General features: G+C 40.4%; 1 protein-coding gene across 5 annotated transcripts in view; it reads right to left on the reverse strand.

Moving 5' to 3' along the window:
* Positions 1–23,413, reverse strand: part of LOC132955687 (RNA binding protein fox-1 homolog 3-like) — a 548,807-nt gene that overhangs the window by 182,156 nt on the left and 343,238 nt on the right. For all 5 annotated transcript variants that reach the window (XM_061028634.1, XM_061028638.1, XM_061028637.1 and 2 more), the window contains exon 5: positions 10,544–10,665. In XM_061028634.1, the coding sequence (XP_060884617.1) occupies positions 10,544–10,665 (122 nt within the window). The remainder of the gene's footprint in view (positions 1–10,543; positions 10,666–23,413) is intronic.

Raw genomic sequence — 23,413 nt, forward strand, 5'->3', positions numbered from 1 at the left:
TTCTTGCTAATGTGTTTTTTTATGTTATTCTCGAAGGTCTAAAACAACACTCAATATTTTTTAAGATAATATAAAGAATGACTTTAAATGAAATACATAATGAATATTGTGTTTTTTTGGCCCAGGTTTGGTTTTAGTATTTGTATATTTCTGATATTAGGCATCTGCAGGCTTGCTCCAACAATATTTTGCTGTACAGTGACAATAAAGATATTTTATCTTATCTTATAAGCTATAAATACTACTACTATATTCAATTTAGTTCACATTTGTTATAAAGTTATGACGGCCGGTCCGGCTCCGCTCCGTTGTGTGTTGACTACGTATGTCAACTCACACCGGCTGCGTGTTCAGTCCGGCACCTTGCAGGACACCAGACAGCTGGAGTCGCGAGAATGAGGAGTGTCCGTGCTTCCCAATCCATCAATGAGCCTCTCCTCATTCTCCAACCTGTTGACTCCTGGTCTGGCTCCGATCATTATTTTGGTTTGTTGTTATAGTCAAGTTGAATATGATCTGTTTTTGTCATGGTTTGTTTTATTTTGAAAGTCACTGGGCGTTTTTAGGTGGTTTCCGTGCACAACTTCCTGTCCCGCTCGATCTGCTTTTTGTTACCTTGACGCGTCACAGGGCGCACACGTGGGACTGTCTGTTAGTTGATTGGCTGTTGGCACGTCACTCTTAGCACCCTCCATTGTCAAGGGATGTGGTAGGCTGTCCTGAGCTGGTTCATTTTTGTTATGTGCTTTCATGTTGTACATATAGTGCATACACATTATACACAAATTATCGAGCTGTTTTCTTATCGCTATGGAGTGGTGGTGTTGCTTTGTGTTAAACATCTTTGTTTTTAAAGTATTTCTCTTTCAAAAGGTTACAATATTGGGCATGAAAATATTTTTCTCACATTTTGTCCAAATAAATGAGTTTGGGGTGTGCCATTGAAATGTATTTGTGCCACTAGAAGTGTAACGCTTGCATAGTTGATACTAAGCCAGAGGCCTAAATGCAATTGCAAAAAAAGTTATTAAGTATTTTGTTTTGTTTTGAACACAGGATGGCTGCATCACTGAGAGTTGTACTTGGAGTAGACAATGCAGCAAAACTAACTCTGCCCAATGGAATGCCAGATTCAGTAGAGGCGCTCAAGGAAGAAATTAAGAGACAATTCAGCTTGCCTGGAAGTTTCAGACTGCAGTACAGAGACATTGAATTTGACAATGAGTTTGTGAACTTGATAATTAACTTAACAGATGGGTCAGACATAACCACATATCAACCTGTTTCACGGTGGTTAGATGACAGTTCTTTGTCCACAGCTGCAGACACAGATATACTTTCCTCACCCGAATCTACATCTTCAGGTTCTTCCCTTAGGTCACAGCCATGGCCCCAAAATTTCCAGATACCTCAGTTTAATTATGAGGTACAGATTCAGTTGGAAAGGGCCAACCAAGCCTTCCTGAACAGTGGTACTCTTCTGAGTCCAAGTCCCAAACTTAAGTCAGATATACTTGATGGTTTGGCATCAGAAATAGAAAGTTTATCCTTCAAGTTCAGAGTTTGATGATGTCGCCCAGGCCCTGATAACAAAGTATCCTTGTTTAAAGGAGCAGGGATCAGTTACTGGCTTCTATGGATGGAAAATTAGTTTGAAGTATAAAATGTCGAACTTCCGCACAAGACTGAGGAACATTGGCTGCCCAGAGTTGAGCATCAATACTGTCAGAGAAAAGCGAGGTGCCATGGGTCAAAGTCCAAACCAGGTGAAGAAGCCAAAGAAAGCAGAGGTCAACTTCTGTCCTGATTACCCAGCAGGCGAAACCAAAGAAAGCCTTGAGAAGGAAAGGGAAGCACTTACATTAGAGGTGAAGAAGAAGAACAACCATCAGCTAATCAACTGTAAGATGGAGAAAACCTTTGCCCATAGGAAACGAGAAGTAATTGAAGATATGCCCTTCATAGCAGAGTTCAAAAACAGATGGCCAGCTCTGTTTTCTGAGAATCAGGTAATGTTCATATTTTCTTTTTTTTTTATGGTTGTACATTTACCAAACAATAAGCTCTTCATTTTGAAAAAAGTGGACTCAACTATGTCAGTGTTGGTATAATTCTTTTGAACCAGGTGAATGGAGAAAATTCCATGCATGTAGTCAATCTGTCTGTATTACAGTGCACAGTATATTGGAATAAAGGCAAAACCATTAATCCACCACCTCAAAAGTTAGAGCCAAAGCAGACCTATGGTTACATTTCCACAATATGTGACCATTTGAAAGTGATGTGAGATCATTTTTAGTTTCATGTGAGTTTCTGTGTCAGTCTGTTGCAGGTAAATGCAGAGTTCACCCGCATTACCACAGTCCCCCTGCTTTCAACCTTTATGGCCCAACTGGATCATTACTCGAGCCAACTGATGAAGACTTTCAAAAAAAAGGGAGGGGCAGCAGGAAGCAGAATCAGCCAGATCATGGTAGCCATGGACCAGGTGGGTGTTCTTCACTTTAACCCTGACTCAAAGTGGAACTCTTAACATAAAGAAGGTGTTTGGTGTTACTGTTTAACCTCTTTCCCTCTTATTAGCTTGAATCAAGTTCAAGTATGCTTTAGAGCCATATCATAATCAAATATAGTATTAAATTAGAATGAACTCATGAGCATCATTAACACATTTTCTAATAGTATTTCATTATTATACATCCTCTGTTTATGTCACTTTAATATTAAAAATTGCTCATCTAAAACCATTAGTTATTTTAAAAAGTGTTGGTAAAAAATCTGTTTTGTCTCCCACAGAATCCAAGCATTGAAGTAAGACGGGAATGCATACTGAAAGCATTATGCGTCTACTTAAATGAAGATCCTGACAACCAAAGAAGAACAAAGAAGTACATGGTGAGTTATGACACCGTTGATCAACTATAGATTTTTTTTCTTTTTTTTAACAAACATTTTTGTATCTCCTCCATGTTTTTGATTTCTGTCTACATATATTTGATCACGAGTATAGAAATTAGAAAAGACACTGCAGGCTAATAATAAAAATCACTCCTGTAAAAAGAAACTTGTGTATATTCCTTAATTATTAGTTTTTGAAGCTGCTTCCGCAACCCATGGTACGACAGAGCTCTGTGGCTCAAACAAGTGCTTCCTAATAGGATCATGTAGATTCATTGTTCATCTTGGCCTTTTTTCTTTCTTTTTTTTCTTAAAAAAAAAACACAATTACCGGTCTTATACTTTAACGACACTAGCAGAAATGAATGAAAAATATACATTAATAATACATATATGTGTAATTAATACTGTTTCTTTCTGCCATTTTGAGGATGTTGATGCTGGTGCAGAGGGAGAAATGGAGAAAGTGGTTTTGGGCATCTACGCTGTGCAACTAGAGGGAGCAGAGGGAACAGATCCACCTGCGGATGTTGGCATCATCGTTGAGGTGTGCTGCAAGACCTGAGAGATGTGGCAAATGGCTGTGCAACCGTGTTTGGCCTGATCTATTGTTTAAACCTGAGCTATCCCAAGGACTTGCAATACACTTTTGAGTTTCTTCAAAAAGTGGTGATGGGATTGGATGGGAAGCTCTCCACTAAGGTACAGGTCCTCAAAAACAAACTGCATGAGTAAATTGCCATCAAGACTGTGGATAAGAACTGGACTTGGATTTCTGTTGATTCTTACTCAGGGGAAAAAACTGAGTGCTTTTGGAAAGTGGACTGATGCTGGACACAACTGTTCAGTTTGAAGACATTTTGTTTGTTGAGCTGTAATTGTGTTATTGTGTTGAAGGTGGAGTTCAAAGTAAGATGGCATGCAGTAAATCTTATTGGACACTCAGATTTAAGCATGGTCATTATGGTCAGAGACACTCATATCCATGCACATACTATGAATGTCCATGCTCATTCAAAACATGGAGTGCTCTTAAAACTCAGTCGATGTCATGTTGATGTGTTACATAACAGAAGTGCGGAACTAGGAGTTTTTACATGCCTTTTGTGCCCTGGAAGTGAAATACCATCTAGTAGAGAGTACTTTTCTCACATCAACAACCATCTGAAGCGTTATGAAACAGTAACTTTTGTGTTTCAGAATTGTACGTTTCAAACTAATATATATGGTACATCACACAAGAGCAGGAGGCACCCACATTGCACAGTTAACGACTTTAAAGTTGAAGTAGTGATTGATGCAATTGATGGGTTGCTTGAGGAGTTACATTTCATTTTTACCTCAGCAGTGCTGCCTATATCACACAGTACAGCTTTTTACATTTTTCAACCAGTTTATAGTGAACCAAATGTTTAAGTTACCTTTAAAATTTAGATGGTTCAACATGTGCGGATTTAATGAGGTGTGGTTAAGAGTAACATTATACATCAATACTCTTTATTTTTATTTCATAAGCACATTTTCAGTTTCTGTGAATGTGTATGTATACACATAGGCAGTTATACACGTGTGTTATTTGTAATAGCCCCACTAATGTTTCCAGAGTATAATAAAGGCTAAAGTGAAATTAAGCAACTTAAATTGTACTTATTTAACTTTGTGATTTAACCAGTACAACAAAGGTGTTGCATTAACACAAATCTACCACATTAATAATGTTCATCTGTGTTAAGTTAGTTGAACTCAATCATATTAGGTCAACTTAATGTAGTGTCAGTAAATCCAACAGAATGTTGTTGTGGTTATGCAATGTAGTAATATCATGTATCTTTAAAGTAAGATAATTAAGTAAGATTTACTTAATATGTGTTGTTCACATCAATAGTGTTTTGCTTTTCCATTTTAAACAACCCAGTTGTGTGGAACCGGTTGACATAACTTAGTTAAGTAAAATCAACATTTCATTTCTAAGAGTGTGAGCTGATGGCTGTAACAACATAATAATGCCCATGACAAAGTTATTTGTCAGAATGTTATATAACAAATCCCCTTCATTACACATTATGTATTTTGATGAAGAAATCTACTTCTTCATCTAATTATGGTTAATGCTTGGTTAAGTTTAGACATGTAAGTGACTTGTTGAGGGTTGAAATTATCACTTCTTCAACATCGGGGATTAAAAACTAAGGGAGGGACTGGGAGATATGACTAAAAATGTTATCACAATAAAAAACATATCACCTCAGTCGATAGCGATAATTATAATGATAATTGTCAAATCATTATTTCTTTCAAATTCAAAGTCAGATTTTTGCTTCTGAGTGAAAGTTGAAGAAACCAGATGGTTATTGTGGTTCAATTATTCTTTATTGTCAGACCATGATAAACTGTTCTTGAACACAGGAACATTTCAGTATCATAAGCTCAGTGTACGGTGCTGAAAATGCTGATTTGACAGTTTGCTGTTGTTGGTGTTGCCCGTTTTAGACGCACTTGTCTTCAGCAGAGTTTACAGAGCATGTTACTGTGGTTTTTGCCGGACTGTAAATATCCAAAATAGCTCCACATTCCAAAGTTGAGCGGCCTTTCATGTTGACAATGTCTCCTCCTGCTTTGCTCAGTTCCCCATTTCGGCTGGGTTTCCATTCCACTCTGAACGTCTGTAAGCCCGCCCACCCATATCCCTGTGATATGATTGGGTGTTTAACGTCTTTTTTTTTCTTCTCTTTAATGTCGGATGACATCTACTGTTTAAGCTCCCCTCCCCTTTCCCAGTGTTCAGGTGGTGCAATTACAGGTTTAATTTATCAAACTTTTACATTGAACATTTGTCTTATTAATATTGAGAAAAAAAATTCTATCGCGATAATTATTGTTATTGTTTTATCGCCCAGGCCTATTTCTATGATAGTTTTAATTGCATGAATGTAAACCTACATGGCTTTGGGGCATTTTTTGATGCTGTAGATTTTCTTGGAGAAAAGTCTCTTCAAACTAATCAGTGTGGTATCATTTCCTCTGTTTCCTTCCACAAACATAATCAAAAAACCATTTCCAATTCCTCTATCGGGTCATCAACTCTCCCTGCCTTATTAATTATTTCCATATTTCTCAAATGTCTATCTAGATTAAATGTCTTGTGAACTCCACTGACTCAAAAAAAAAGAAGGAGAATAGTAGCATAAAAATGTGTCTGTGCACCATGAGATTAGGGGGGTCTGGAGCAGAGGGGATTCCTTTAAGCAAAAGGATCCGAGCGGCCTTGCTCGAAGCTTTGCTGCAGCCCTGTGTTGCCTCTGCATAACTAAACCTGTAGACGAAATGACCAGCAGCTCGGGCGGCAGATCAGGAGAGGCTGCTGTAAGTCTGCTGTACAGAACTCAGCCACTCTGTAAACCTTACACGTAGCCTGCTCTTGCTAATGGAAGGGAGGGGAGAAAGGGAGAAATGTTGTCCGCCTCCTTATGGAGAGATGATTCTAACAGGAAAGGAAATGCGAGCGAGAGCACTTACATGTATGTTTGATAATTAGCTGGCGGCAAGGAAATGAAAGTTAAGCATGGTGGGATTATGTTCTGTAAGGAACAAGACTATAAGGGGGAGAAAATCCATCCTTGGTAAATATTACAGAGTAAATACTACAGTGTGTCTCTTCTCACTCATTCACTTCATCAAATGCCAATTACTGCCAGCACATCTGATCTCATGTCCCCTTCTTTTTAACCCTATTTTATTATCATCTTTTCCAATCACCCAACATGAAAGTTTTTATGTCATCATGGCAAAATTAAGCTGAACAGTATCTAGAATTTTTTTTTTTTTTGATCTAGTGGGTCTATGTATCATCCATTCTGAAACTGTTACATGATAATAATAATCCAGGCCATAATCCAGACCACCCAAGGCATCATCAGGGTTGATTCCCAAACTTGACAAAACTCTGCCAGAGACAGAAATACCTTTATACTATTGTTTACTTCTGTGTAGAAAGAAATACTCAGGTTTTTCATTGTAGCAATACTAGAGTATAGAATAACCACAACACATGACTAGCTAGTTGTTAAGCAGAAATGAATAGAGATACTACTGTATGACCAAAAATTCAAATGCTGTTTTTTTATTTATCCTAATGTCTCCTAGACTTCTTATCAATCAACCCAGTGGTTAAAATGATTCAACTCTGGGCAAGGAAAAAAGATAAAATATGTATTAAAAATGTGCCTGCCATATAAGTTGAATTCCTGACGGTTGCATGATGTTTTGGTTTTTTTTCAGGACAGTTTAAAGGTAGTTAGTAGCATTGTTTCGTTGCAACATTCAAACCGGGTCCCTTCCCATGGGCTCATCGCCCTCCAGAAGGTCACACTCACAGCTGGATGTGATGTGTATGTTTACTGCTTGTACTTACACTGTAAGCTAACCACATGCTAGCACAAGCTAACCCCTGGTGTTTGGCACCTGCCTGTCCAACAGAAAGCAGTCATGCTCTGTGTCTGCGAGTGAAAGCCTACGCAAGGTTCACACTCATTTTACAACGTTATCCTTTAGGCATTTCACCTCACTATGATTATATGTTCTCCTTTTGATGTTGCGTCCTCGTCCGTCATATTCACCATTTGGAATGGCATCCAATGGCTAAGTTGTACCCACTTCTAAACTCACCTGCACATTGTCATTGTCTGGGTGAAACACAACTCCCAACACAGAAACAGATAGATAGACATTCAGCACCACACATGTACATAGGTCCATAAGTGATGATTGAGTGGTATTACTTTCGTATAAGTCTTGTATGAGTCTACTTTTTTTTTTTTTTTAACTTTTTCAAAGATAGCTGTTGTTTTGATTTGTTTTTTTGGAGGGTGGGATAATCTAATCTTTGAATAACAACCAGAAAACAAACATGTTGGTCATTTTAAAAGCTGATGTGAGGGTTGATAGAATACATCTCGTGGATGCTCCTGAACACATCATCAGTGATGTAACCTTATCCCACTTTATATATTTTTTTAATGCACTTTGAAACTGCATGTACGATGAAAAGATGAGCTGTGGAGACTAAAGGAGGAGCTGAGAGAGGCCAGGTGTTAACTTTGGTATCTTTGTTAAATGGCTCCGACTCCATGACACCCAACATCTGCAATGCTCTGAATCATTAAAAAAAAGAAGCTGTGTGTGTGTGTGTGTGTGTGCAGAGAGCATCACTGTAAATAAAACATAGCCTCTGTAGCTAATAATAATTTTTGATGATATCAGCTGCGGTGCAGGGACGCTCACTTTAAATATTCACAATGTTAAAAGTAAACATTGCACATTTCCAAGATTCCATTCTGAAAGTCTTACTCTTCAAGATTTGATAGAACATCTTGTTCCAGCTTCCAAGCAGTGATCGATTATCTGACTTTAATATCTTCCAAAAAAAAGCAAAGACAACATTTTTACCAATACCAACCAAAATCAGCTGTCTTTCATAAGAGGCAATAAGCAAGCAGACAAGTCTGAATGTGTGTGTGTGTGTGTGTGTGTGTGTGTGTGTGTGTGTGTGTGTGTGTGTGTGTGTGTGTGTGTATCATAGTTTCATGGGCGAGTGATCAAACTGAGCCAGCAAATATCCTTCGCTGTATCTTGACGGAGAGACAACATCGATATCTATCAAATATAACATTTATCAGCAGCTCAATAAAACAGAGCCTTGCAATCAGCAAGTGACATGGAAGAGGTTACAGACTAATTCAAATTTAATTGAAGTACCACTAAAACTGCATTAGTTTGTGTTAATGTTGGAAACCAATCCATTATTTATAGAACTGGTCCTGAAGGAAAATCATCAGCAGGGCCAATATGGAAGCATTTGGAGGGAACATGTGATTATTGGTAGAAGCTTGGAAAGTAATTTACTATCATGATGTTATTTATAGATGAAAGAAGAGAGACACACTACCAACATGCTTTACCTTAGACTGATTCTGTGAACCCTTTGTGTTGTTAGGTGACACAAAATGACAAGAATACACACTGGGTGAAACAGATGCTTTGTAAAGAAAGATTTGAGTGTAAAGACTGTCTAACCCGAAGTATCCCCCAGCATCCTTGTGCGTCGTCATCTGTCCGCGTGACGCACTCTGGAGCTGGTCGCAGCCTCTCTAGTCAAAGCTTGTGTTTCCACAGGATGCTCCACAGTCGGTCTCTAGCTAGTGCCACAATGCCCTGCTCTGCTTGAAATATGCGCCAAGACTATTTTCAACAGAGTCCTCTTCCTGCACACAATTAGCTAAATGGAGCAGATGACCCAAACAGGAAGTCAGACACAGGATAGAGCATCCAGTAGATTTAAAAAATAAAACATCATGTACAGACTCCTGAGCGTATATCCCATCATTCTATCAACTTAACGTCAAAACCGGCACCAAATTAAAAGCAAGTAATTCTCAGAGGTAGAAGGTCAAGGTAAGGTAACCCATTGTTTTCATGTTTTTTTTCCCAACGTGAGTTTTCCAGGGATCTTGTGAAAACGTGAATCAAACTGCTTGAGGCTGTACTCCGGTCCAGAAACATATCCAGTAAGAAAAAAACACAGCAAGACGAAACTCTGCACACAGATCTTGTGGAATCTGCAGGTACAGTACACTACAGTACACAAAAAAACAAGCATTAAAAGTTGTTTGCATGTCTTCACTTCACTGATCTGACAAGGCATGCTTTTTAATTTATTACAAAATTAAATCACAATGATCCATTTCTTGTCATTCAATCACAGCCAAAATATGTTTTCATAAAGTTACGTAAATCTAGATTCCTGTGAATATGGCCGCCAACATAGACATGCATAGTATGACCTACTGCATTTTCACATGGGCTCACCTCAACTCCACACAGAAATGTTTCTCAGGGTTGGCAGGGCTGAGTCTGCAGCTGACCTAGTCGCTGGTCTGCCTCAGGTAGCCGAGAGCAGCTTTAACGTTTTTTAGACTCTCAAGGTGGTGAATGAAACAGACCTGTGCAGACCCAGGATGATGTTCTGGACCCAGACACAACTATTTTTTTTGGTTTTCAATTTTATCTGAATACAAGTGGTTTGTGTAAAATAATTACAAATGAACACAAATCATCCCAATTCCGATTTAGCAAGAGCAAGAGATGACTGATAATTTTGATGTTAAAACAGCTTCAAACTGCGAGTAGACAAACTAGTCAGGTAACCAAGAGCAGGCAAGTCACTTAATATGAAAACCCAATGAAGACATCATTGAACTATTGCTCCACGATTCAACATCTCCTGAACAAACATTGCAAAATATTTGACATTTGATGGACAACTTTGAACTCTCTCCAAATAAAGACCACAAGGTTTATAAAGAATATGTTTGTACAAACTCTCCATGACTTGAAACACACTTTGATCCACTTGCAGTGCAACATACAGTAATCAGTGCATGCATTCTGTTAGCAAGGCTGCTCGCAATCATTTGTCAATGGAGTAAAGGAACCATCAGTCCCAAAAGAGCGTGTGTGTGTAAAAGAGAGATAAAGAAACCCAAGAAGAGACAGAACCAGCAGCTAGAGCAAAGAGGCAAACCCGAGGAGAGAGTGAAATTTAGGGAGAGAAAAACGAGGAGGAGTAAAATAAGGAGTAGAAACTGACCAGTCTGGTGACGAGGGGAACCCCGAAGTGCCAGAAGTGCTCGTTGAGCAGCCCGTTGTAAACCACGTTACCAAACAGAGCAATGGTTCCTGGTTTGCACAGACCACTTCCTGGCTTGGTTTCTGCAAAAACATAGATAAGTAATTATTCAACACGGCATAACGACGATGGTAATTACAATACATTGTACAGTATACACATTGTACAGTGAGAGGATGTTAATAAGACAGATCAGCTGTATGATGTTGTTCTTACAGAATCCGTTTATTTTCTTTTTTTAGTCCTTCTCATCCTGCTAACTTGCCAAAATTAGGCCTTAAATCCTTCCTACTTCACATCCTTTTTGTAGTTCTGTGATCTTGTGAACCGGCGAGTACAGCCGCTCATAGCTGAGCTCCACTTCAGAAATGGACGTGGGGGGCAGTGGGGCAGGGCGCCCCATTGGACAGAGCAAGACCACGGCGGAGACTGAAAGCTGCCCAAAACAGATCCTGTGTAAACCGGCAGTTAGGGAGCTGTATTAGAGCCAGAGCTCAGTTAGGCCCTGAGGGTAGCACTAGTTCCCCTGTTTTACCAAATCAAATAAATGCTGACATCTAGAACACCTAACTACAGACTCAGGGAAGAGGTTTTTTATTGGGTAGATTAAGTCACCTGTTGAACTAAATCTGACTTGTTTTCGTTGTCAAACAAGAGAATGTTGGCATTGTGTGAGTCTGACACCAAAATAAATCATGAAATAAACATTGTATCGGAATCGGCAATTGGCAATTGGCTAAATTCTTATTTCAAACATCGGTGTCAGCATCGGCCTTGATATTCCCAATCAGTTTGGCAGGTCTACAATCCTACAATTTTACAATTTACTTAGTAGACGCTTTTATCATAAGCGACGTACATCAGTTGCCGAGCGTTTGCACTTAGTCAGCAGTGATACCAAAGACCTGCTCAAACGTGGTTAATACTCAGACTGCAGACTGAAGAAATGCTTTTGATATGCGGATGGGATGAGTAGGGATAATAGAGCAGTGGGAAAGTATAAGTTTAGCCATATTGCAGCATTATGTATATGTTGGAACAGAGCCCAGATAAATTAACAGTTAATTAGAAGACTATTGACAAAAGGGGAAATAATTGCTCGACTTAGAGGGTTTGTTTGCAGTGGAACATGGCTGGAATGGAGATCAAGTTGGTTTTAAATGTCTCTGAAAATGATGAAATACTTTTTGACAGAACTGTGAAAAGCTCTCTCTGCCATTTTCCTGTGAACTTTTGAGAAGTGATAGAAAGTGACTGCTTACTAGGAGTTCTTCCTCTATGCACAGTACAGACAACAAAAATCCTTGATCAGTTTGGAATGCAAATATTACAGCACAAATGTTGACACTTTCCGTATGAGTTCAGAAAGCTGTATCTGTTTCTACACAAAATATATATATATATATGTTCACATCCCTTCAAAGGAGCGCAGGGAGGTCTAACTGGGATGAAGGAGTCTAACCTAAGACCACTACAACAAACCCTGCACACACACATTTACACAAACAAAAACATGAGCAGTATGTGTGTAATGAACAAAAGGAGAGAAAAACCTAACAAAAATGAAAGGATTGAAGAACTGGCTGGTCATGTCACTTGTGTTTTAGGTTGAGCCAAAGGTTAAAGGACCAATATGTAAGTTGTCTACTCTATATCATAAAATGACCTTATGTGATCGGACATTAAGGAAACATGCTGTGTTGAAGTGCTGGCCTTACTGACAACAATGCAGCAGTCTGTATGTCCTTCTAAATTCAGATTGTGGTGTGGAATAGTCTGTTTTTGTTTTGACCAGAGGAGTAGGTGGTTTTAAGGCGCCCCCTCATGGTCGTTTTGGACGCCCCTTGGTTTGCTTTGTAGCAGCGATGGAAGCGAACTGGTTCAGATATAACTGATTCTACCCGAGATAAAAAGCCTTGGAATTTTTTCCAAACAGCTCCATGACCATAACACCATGACCAGAAACGTCATGGATAGGATCAATATTGGAGATGCGGAGAAATGGAGAGGTTGGAACTCAGAAAGGTTTCAAGACCGAAGCAGTGCTGGCTAAACACTGAACCTTCTGAATCCGCTACAGTACATGGCAACATGGACTCCAGGGAGAAAATGTTTCTAAAACTGGATTTGCCTGCTGCAAATAAATGAATAGAGACAATTTGTAGTAAGACCTCTTTTTCTCGCTGTCTGACTGAACTAATTCTGAGCCCTCAAGTGGGCAAAACTAAGGAGAACATATTGAGTGGCTAGTTAGTTCAGCTTAACTGGGCTGGCTAAGGCCTGGATTATATTCCTATTGGTTACTGAATCCATAGATGAAAAATAGCTTTTGTAACAGGCTGTGAACATGAATATTTCTGCTGTCAATTTTTAATATGGGGTGTTTATGGGACTTCCGGGTCTTTTGCAGCCACTTGCACATTCGCATTGGCTTCATTTTTCAACACCGGAGGTTACTGCTTGGACCAAAAACAAACCATCCCACAATTACCACTTATCACCACAGGAGCACAAAAGAAAACAAAACTGAGAACAAATAAGATTGTTTCTTCAAAGACGTATGATTCTTTTTTTAATGCAGCAGTGGATCCGTTTTGAAATATAAAAAAATGTTGCCTTCATAGTGAGGTGTAACTTTACAGCAGAAACAAGCAAACACAAACTCAAAATAAGACTTACATCAGCTGCTTGTTCACTGTGGTTATATTTTCTTATGTAACTTTTGGATTGCTCTTTTGCCTACATTGGGCTCAAAAACATTAATTTGAGTCACCTTATCTTAAATTGCAATGTTCTCTTTGGAATAAACAAACTTCACAAGAAAAATAAATGCTCCAATGATGTCAACAAATCGGCAGCACATCGCTCTGCGCACGTTGGCATGATCGTGGTCTTTATTCAGACAACAAAAGAGAGAAAAGCAGCCTCGGTGAGCTACAAGCCACAGACCGAACGGATGAGAAGTGTCAATCTGTAGATGTAATTACAGGAAAGCCCAAAATGCGTAATTTGATTGCGGTGGGCATCAGTGAATGATGAGATCTAAATAAGGAGAGCAGGTAAATGAAGCTCTCCTCCAGGGTTTTTCAGATGCACTTCAGCCAGATCACACTCCGTCTCACTGCAGCAGCTCTTGCCTCTGTGCCACGATCTGGTGTCTCCTGGCTCCACTTAGGAAGGACCTATCTTACATTCCATCACTCTAAGTAGTTTGGCAAGCAGAGACACACACACACACACACACACACACACACACACACACACACACACACACACACACACACACACACACACACACACACACACACACAGCACGCACGGTTATGGCCTGTTGGCAAGATTCTTGCCTGGTTCTTTGGCAATTGTGTACTACTAGGCTTGCATCCCAGTCAACACCCTGTGGGTTGAGAGTACTTAGTGGAGAGAGAGAGGATGAGAGAGAGAGACAGAGAGATTACTGCTCGGCTCAGCTAGCTACCCCACTTGGCTCACCTGGTGTTTATGGCAAGAATAGCAGGACAGGAGGAAAAGAAAATATGAGCTGGCCATCAAAAAGTCTTTGGAGGCCTTGGATCTTCTCTCACTCAATCTCACTCTTTACACAGCCCTCTGTCTTTTACATTTAAATTGTGCAGACGTGCCTTTGACAAAGATAATCAATATTGGTCTCCTTGGCTTATGTTCAATCAGTAGCCATCTTTTTGGCCAACTTGTGAGCTTAAATAATTCTATTATAAATGTGTTCAAATCAAAAGCAAAGTGAATTTTCACCATGTGTTACTCAAGCAAGTTTGCCCGCCTGGTTCTGTGTCATTTAAATGATTAAATACAACCAAAGATCGGCGCCGACGACCTAGAGGTTACATTGCACCCCGTGTATGGAGGCTATACTCCACTCCAATCGTAGAGCCCTGGTTCAAGTCCAACCTAAGGCTCCTTTCCCTCATGTGTCATTCTCCGCTCGCTCTCCCTGATTACCTCCTCTATCCACTGAGCTAAATAAAGGCATACAAAGCACAAAAACAAATCTTAAAAACACAAAATGCTGTTATGACATCCTCCGAATGGTATTTCACCAACTTCTGTAGATTATAGCAAACTTAATACTTGAGTGCTCACATTACTTTATGAAGGAGTGTCTGAATACTTGCTGAAAATATATATTTTTTTATCGTAAGAAAAAATATGTCGGGGTCCCTGAATGTCCCTAGATGTCTCCAATACGTCTTGGTCTCAGTTAGTGTGGTCTTTACTACAAAACCACGTTGAGCATCCAAACGTTATCGCCGTCTTTTGTTTTGTTTTGGTCATGTGCTCCTGCCTTTTTGGAGTAATGCGTCGTGTCCCTTTGGCGTTACCGTAGCTGCCATAAAGCAGTTGTTGTTGCTGTTCATTACATACACCCACATTCAAAGATTTAAACCCCCTCTCTTCTCTTGAGAGAGTCGGATGTGACCTGCACACTCCCAGTCAAGATCAATTTAATGCCTCCTCTCCTCCAGTGCTCAGACCCACTTCCTGTCCGAGGCAGCAGCTCACATCCCAGAATTTATAACTCTGTGTTCCCCTGAGGGCTCGGAGCACCAAAACATATTCCCCTGGCAGTGTGTGTGTGTGTGCGTGTGTGTGTGTGTGTGTGTGTGTGTGTGTGTGTGTGTGTGTGGAAGGAAGTGTACAAACGGGTAGAAAACATGAAGAAAGGGACAGGGATAAGGGCCAGAAGGCCTCTGGACATGCAGTACTGGCAGAGAGGCCAGTCACAGTTTCTACAATTGTTATTTATTTTAAAGAGTTCCATACTGGGACATTAACCAGCTCATGCTCCCCCCAATGTTACATGTGCATACATATTAAACCATTTTTACTATCAACACTCGACACTCTATTAAGAAAAAATCTTTCATGGCAACATGTAAACCATGAAAATCTCTTTGTAAATGTGCCTTTTTAATAAATCATCGACCTTGGCCTCTTTTTCGGTCGGCTGCTTTGATCGGAGGTTATTAAGGGGCTGAAGCTCGTTCTACCACCCAACTCACTAGATAATCCTGTCGGCCAAACAACTAAAAAATGTAAAGTACAATCCAATGAAAGCAATTTCCTCTGCAGCTCGTTGGAAACACACTGAGTGGAAAAAGAAACTTCTTGTGGTCCTCATCAAACAATTCGAAGGAGCCAATAAAGACTTCACAGCCCATCAAGCCGAGCAGTGGATTGGTCAGCACTGTTACTAATAACTGCTGATGAAAATCTTAAAGGCCAATAAAAGCCCATGGATGAGCTGCGATGGGTTCCTATTACCAGCCAGTCATCTGGAGACTAATATGTCTAGGGCAGCATCTTAGCTAACTACAGGAGAGATTTACACAACACTTCTGCAGCATGTGCCGCCTGTAAAGATGCTCCTCTGCTGCAGTAAAGCCATTCTGATCAACTCAATGAGCGCTGTGTTGAATCACATATTCAAATGTTCCAACATAAAGACGTGCAAACCTGGAGTTATAACTGCAACCATTTGTTCACTACGAGCCGTTTTTTCTTCCTGAATCAAGAATATTTAGACCCTCTAGACTGTACAGAACTCAGCTGAAAGACGTAAAAAAAAAGTTACAAACAACATATAAGACTCCTAACTTTGGACCCCTATATCTTTTATAATGGATTTAAAGGTTTTATTCTTCATTTACAATGTTTATCAGGGCATTCTTCTATTTTAATCTCTTAAATCTTCAAACCATACATGCCAGAATGTCTTTTGAGAGACAGGCAGGAGTCTTTATTTTATGTTGCTTGTAAGACTTTTGACGCTGTAGAAGTGTGGCTTATCTCCTGACACAACAACAGAACATGTGATTATCAGTGAAGTGTAGCCCTAAACTGTACGTGTGAGTCATCTCAGTCAGAATCAAAGGAACAAGCTAATTGGTCATTTCAGTTAGAGTCACACAATGCTGTGCTACCATTAGCATAGTTAGCAGTACATGGGCAATGCTAGCTGAAATGCCAATATTTGTTCTCAATGCTAAGAATTCAAAGCCAATTTATGGATCTGTAGCTTTAGCTAGTGCTAAATAAGCATGAAGCTAAACTACCCAATGCTGACTACCACTTCAAAAGAACCAATGCAGCCAAAAACAGACAACCACAGTGGACGCAGCATCTTCAGCTGTCTGTAATTGGCCGTTGGATGACACCAACACTGATTGTAAACAAGTGGCAACCTTTGGTGTTGAAAGATTAAACCAATCCAGAAGTGCCAAAATATCCCAATGCAGCTGCTTATTTAAATACCCAAATTTCCAGCATACTTCCCAGTACAAAAAAAACAAACATATTTTTTTGGGTCTGTGTATTATCTCTATGCTCAACTCCTTCACTGGTGCCCATCCATTTTAACAGTATTAATCCAGATTGCGTGCACAGTGGACAGTTGCTGATGGGTCGGTTCATGCTGTATCCCCCATCCTTCTTATTTGCTGGACAACTTTGAAGACGACAACACTTCAGCAACTTTGAAGTGTTAAAATAATGATGCAATAAAAAAGAAAGTTGTGACTAAGTATTACTTTGGGATATTAAAGGTCACACAGATTTTATTTCTGCATCCTAGCATTACTTAGCAATGCTAAATCAATAGGAAGCATCCTTATGGATTAGCTAACATAAAAAGGGCCTTGACAAACCATGTGGAGGAAGCACTATGATTTAATTACATTCACTAACCTTCCCTCCAGAATAAATAGCCTCACAGGCAATCCCTTCAACCACCCCCATCACACAAACATACACATACGCAAACACACACACACATGAAAGCAGCCAAATAAAACAGCCTTTACACACACCACTGGAGCTACCATGTTTATTTCACAAAGTGCTGCTCTGGTTCAAAATAGTACTAACAAATAGATTATAGGGGGTGGTAGAAGACTGTGTTTGTGTTTATGTTAACTTTGATATCCTATGGATGAATATAAAAACAAAAGACGCACCTCAGCCCATTCAGTCCGGGGGGGGGGGGGGGGGGGGGCATGTTTCATTAAGCTGTTCTGTGTAATCTAATAGGCACTGCTTCAGTACACATAGTGGAGAGAACAGTCAAAACTTAGTAAAACATTTTTAAAGCTATCGGTCACATGGCTAGTTTTTCCCAACTGTCATTCACATCTCCCAGTCTGTGTCAGTGAAAAACATAATACATCTCTGGACTTTTGGGATTTAAACAGGGAAAAAAATGTATGTCTCACTTTAACAAAACTACTATTGTCAGATGCAGATGTTTTCTTCTTCTTCTAGGTGTCCACTGACTCTGGCCAATGTGATGTCAATGTACATTCTAGGGGTGTCCTCGACGAAAGGATTTCCATAGTGGAATCTGATTGGCCAGATTTTGCCTATAGTCGACTGATCATTGAATGTTCGGTTCAATTTCTTCAAACACATGACATTCACTGTTCCCAGCCTATAATTACAAGTTAAAAAGGAGGTGCCTACCCCTGATTTGATGTATCAAAACCCGGCCCATTGCAGGCGACTGTGCCGAAAACTGAATTTTCTTGTAGCCAATGAAATTCTGAACACGATGACTTGTCCTTAGATGAACAAAACAAGAGCTGCCTAATCCCTTATAGAATACCAAAATCCAAAACTAGTACTCCTGAGTCGTGATGTCCACAATGCACAACCGTATGTGTGCAACATGCTCTTGTCCGGTTCATGTTCTACCTGCTGATAAAGAATCATCTTCCTCTGGCCTGGGGCGACATATTAAAACACAATAACAGCGATGTTGGACAGCAGCTGATTCCCCCGCAGACACCACACTATAAGACCCAGTGTGTGAGTGGCTGTCAAACAATACCTGGTCTCTGTGTAGTTCAGCATCCTCCATTCACTTTGATACAGTTTACCTTCAGGTTTCCAGTTCACCTGACTCAGTGCTCTTTTGGCTGCTGCAGCCTTTTTTTTTAGACACAATTTCTTGCCTTCATGTTTTTTATTTCAATTTTGCTTCATCCCATCAACTCTGATAAAAAGCTCTTTCAAATCATTCCAGCATCATTTGCAGTGTCAAGTTTGTAAGTCATTATTTTTCTCCCTTCATCCTTCTTCTTCTGCTCCTGTTCTGCAAATTGCTACATGTCCTCGCTCTTTTTCAAATCCAGGTAACATTTTGTTTATTCAATTCCTTTTAGTCTCTCCATTTTCCTCCTCTCATCCAGTTTTTCCCCATTTCTGGAAATTATCCATAATTTTAAAAACTCCATCCTCCATCTTTCCACTAACAAACATCACTTTCTTCCTCTAATCATCCTGACTCACACTCATTTTACTACTATTTCCCCCTAACCTCCTATTTTAGTTTCACTCTGCAGCTCCTCCTTCTACTTTTCTGCATGCACTTCCTCCCTCCCTCCTTGCTTCGCCTTTGGCTCTTGCTCTGGGACAGCTGGTTAGGTGGGTCTGCCTGCGCCTGTCAGTTTAACTGGCTTGGCTGCCGGGCCAGCAGGGCTTTGATCCACTACCAACAGCCTCCAGCCCAAGCAGGGCCACAGCAATGCCAGACCAGGGGCCCCTGAGCACTTTACCTCCCCCCCACCATAATACCCTGACTGTGGGCATTAAGAGGTGGCCAATTCCCTACTAACCCTGAGGAGGAGTAAACATGGCAGCTGTTGTGAAGGTCCACTAAGGCAGAGGTAAAGAGGGAGGAAACCTGATCGAGCGGGAAAACTCACTTGAGGGTGAAGCTCCTTCACGTGTCGAATATGCCAGATTCTAAATGGATATGTTAACAATTGCAGAGTGTAGATTTGAATATAAATAAAGGTGTATGGGTATAATCCATTCATGCATGATGCAGACTTGTTCTGACTACCAACTTTTCAAATAAAGCAGCTTGAGTAGTGGCTAAAGGCTTCAAAATATGACAATCTGATGTTGATTACCATGTTCAGGCTGATGATGATGTTGACAGTGTTGTTGATGTTGATGACAGAAATATAAGCAATCTGCTTCTAAACACCTTGTGCATTACCTGTCAGCACCTCTGTCCGAACTTTCTTGAAGCTTGGCTTTTATTTCATATTGATCATACACTTGTTTGATAAGACAAACTAAGCTACACATGGGGCAGCTCTGGCTCAGTTGGTAGAGTCTGTCGTCTCTCAATCAGAAGGTCGAGGGTTCAATCCCCAGCTCCTGAAGCAACATGTTCAATGTGTCCTTTGGTAAGACACTTAACCCTGAATCTCTACCACTGCTTTTGTCGGTGGTGTATGAATGCGTATGAATGGGATAAGTTAATTCTGATGGTCTCACTACATAGCAGCCTCTGCCTTCAGTGTGTGAATGTGTAGGCGTGACATGTGGTGTAAAAGCGCTTTGAGTAGTCGGAAGACTACAAAAGCGCTATACCAGCTCAAGTCCATTTATCATTTACATGAGTTAGAAATAACTTCTAAAGCTCAACTAACATGAGACATTTTAGACTCAGGTCACCTGTTTTTTTAGAACCTTATCAAGTGACCAAATGTAGCCAGTGGTAGAAACTGTATTGATATGTCCTTTCCTCTATTATTATTATTCCCCCCCCCCTTTCATGTAATGTAATTATAGTAGATTATGTTATATAGCCAGCTAGTTATACAATATAACCAATAGCATCCAAAATGCCACCCATGCCAACATGCACACACTCTCCAAGAACCTGCGGATAAGTGCATTCCAGTGAAAAGCTGTTCCTTGTAGAAAGAGGCTTCTGAGCAATCATTCACAATCCGACTGGTGCCTCGGTGCACGGGAAGCAACTTGGCATTCAGCTGTTGGCATTAAGGCCTTAACTGGAATTGCCACGAAACACAAATAATATAATGTGAGCGCAGTATGGTGCATGGTTTGCTTCAAAGCCCGTTCTTATGTGAGATTGGAAATGTGCCACTCTCCCCCGCCTGGAATCACCTCGCCTCGCTCGCCTCTGTCAACAGCTGCTTTGAGAGAATTCCCATGGGGCTGTTGGGGGGAGGGCAGGGAGGGGACGCCTAGCTTTGTGCCGATTTCTCCTCTTGTCGCCTGTTTATTCCGGAGACTAAGCACTACAAAGCCAGCTAACTGTAAAACAATTAGATTAGCATAAATATGTTCAATTATACATGCAGATTTAAGGCCCTGCGCAACATAGAGGAAATCCATTGAATTATTCAGAATGAACAAATATTGGTTAAATCAGATCGAAACAACAGGAAGCAAATACGACTTCATTACTCTGCAGTGGCCTGGGAGCACACCATATGCCTCTGTCCACATTGGTTAAACATTTTACACACTGTTTACTCACTCTTCGCCTCAAGGACCCAGGAAATGTGCGCATGTACCGAGAGATTGGGAGGAAAATAACAACCTGGAAAGGAGAGAGTGTATTAAAAGTTGTCAGGTAAAGAGAAGGAGAGGTTGACACTCACAGCTTTATGTAGCTCTGACATAAAAGAGAAAGATGTCACGATAAGTTATGGCTAATCAGAATGCCATCAGTCACAATGACATCGGTACATAGTGTTGTAGTCGAGACCGTTTGAGACTAACTCATGACCAAGACATGTGCATATAAGGACCGAGACAGAAAACAATACTTCAGAGACTAAGACCAAGGTAGGGTAGGCTGACCCGCAATCCACATAGTCCATGTGCATCTCATTCCGTTAGCAGCACAGATTTGCTCTTTCCTACCCCACTGGGTCACGGATTCACTTAATCACAGGAGAACTACAAGATCACGCGGGAAGATAGAGAACTATGTACAAATAACACGTTACTGGTTTTTCTGAGGTTGATCTGCTGTTGGCGCCTGTTTTGATGTAATGTCGATGAAGTGGTCGGATATACGATTGAGAATCTGTATGTTGTGTTTTAATTTGAAATTGGCCGGATATTCTGTGCGTTCCTTCGTCTTCCTGTTGGTACTTTGAGTACATCTAATGAGTATTTTCAAAACCCATTGATCGAAAGATTATTTTCTCAATTATCAAGTACACCTCTGGGTTGGGAGAAATCAAAACATTGCGAAATGCTCATCATTATTTTTGGATGGACAAAAAAAAATGCTTTCAAAGCGAGTTGTTTTTTTTATCCATCACCCAAAGACTCTTCATTCATTCATTGTCATAGATAGCAAAGAAAAACAAATAAGTCCTTTAAAAGCTGGGCCAGAGAAAGTTTGATATTTCTGCCTATAAAATGATTTTGCTTGACTAGATTATATTGAGTAGATTATATAACTCAGGCATATTCTTTACTCTTGAGCAGAACCTCATTTTCCGTTTACCTCACATCTTTATGCATCTGTCATGTATCACTATTATTTATCATCATTACTATGATCTCATTGGATTACCATTTAGTGATACTGTATTGACTTTATAATTACTTTGAATGGAGCAAGTAAGATGAGTTAAATGATTTTCACGCAGACCAACAAGGATTTCTAATTGGACAGACATGATGAGATCACTATCAGGGGCGGCTGTGGCTCAGTCCGTCGATTCAGTCGTCTCTCAACCGGAAGGTCAGGGGTTCGATCCCCAGCAACATGTGTCCTTGGACAAGACACTTAACCCCAAATAGCTCCCACTGCTTCATTGGCGGCGTATGAATGTGTATGAATGGGACTAGTTACTTTGGATGGTCACTTTACAACCTCTGCCATCAGTGTGTGAAAGGGTAGGTGTGACCTGTGGTGTAAAAGTGAGTAGTAGGAACACTAGAAAAGCCCAATACAAGTCCATTTATCATTTATTCTTTTTTATTTATTTTTTAATTCAGGATTATGTGCGAGGGAACTATTTGAAAACACCAATAAAGCAGACTGAAGACCCTTAATGCAGGGTCAAATACTGAAGAGTGGTTTTCTATTGAAGCTGTAACTCAGCTGTGTGTGAGCGAAAGAGAGAGACTGGGCATGTTTTCTGTGCCGGCGTCTTCAATGAAATAGATCAATAGTGAACACATCTGCCCTAATAAAAGATTACACACACACACTTAAAGAAAAGACACACACACAAACACGGACTCACACATGCACACGCGCACAACCCCACGCTGCCGAGGAGAGCCATAATCTGCAAGGTCAAGGGAGCTGCAGTTGATGTAGTTGGTGATACATACATGTCTTCTGTCTAATGCTCGCTCCAGGGAAATCATTAAATCCATAACACCGTGATGTATGTACATCACTGGATTCTAGGAGTGTGTTTCTGTGTATGTGTGTGTGCATGCATGTAGCACAGAGGTACCAGGGGACCCAGACTAGTCATTTCATGCATGAAATGCTCATCCTATTGGTCTTAAAGGGAGAGAAAATCAACCTTGGAAGGATGCATGGATAAAGAAACGCAAAAGAAGGAAGAGTAGAGCACAGAGGGCTGGAGGAGGAGAAAAGGGGAAGACAAAAGGAGAGTGAAGTTTTATAAATGTGCTTAATTTTAGAGTCTGGGGGTGACAGAAAGCTTTAAAAAAAACTCACACTGGACTGCAGCAAATAAACACAGACTACACCAGCACCTCTTCTCCCCCCCCTGGTGTCCATGTGCTCACTCTCTTTGTATGCTCTCTCTCACTCCTTCTCTCCCCGGCCACATTTCCACACTCACTCATTCATGTAAAAACTCACACAAACACCCACACACACACACACACACACCCACACACCCACTCACCCCCACACACACACACACACACACACACACACACACACACACACACACACACACACACACACACACACACACACACACACACACACACACATTCTAGTACTGCTCCATTACCAGCAGTTCC

Source organism: Labrus mixtus, chromosome 21 (genome assembly GCF_963584025.1).
Source record: "Labrus mixtus chromosome 21, fLabMix1.1, whole genome shotgun sequence".
Classification (NCBI taxonomy): Eukaryota; Metazoa; Chordata; class Actinopteri; order Labriformes; family Labridae; genus Labrus; species Labrus mixtus.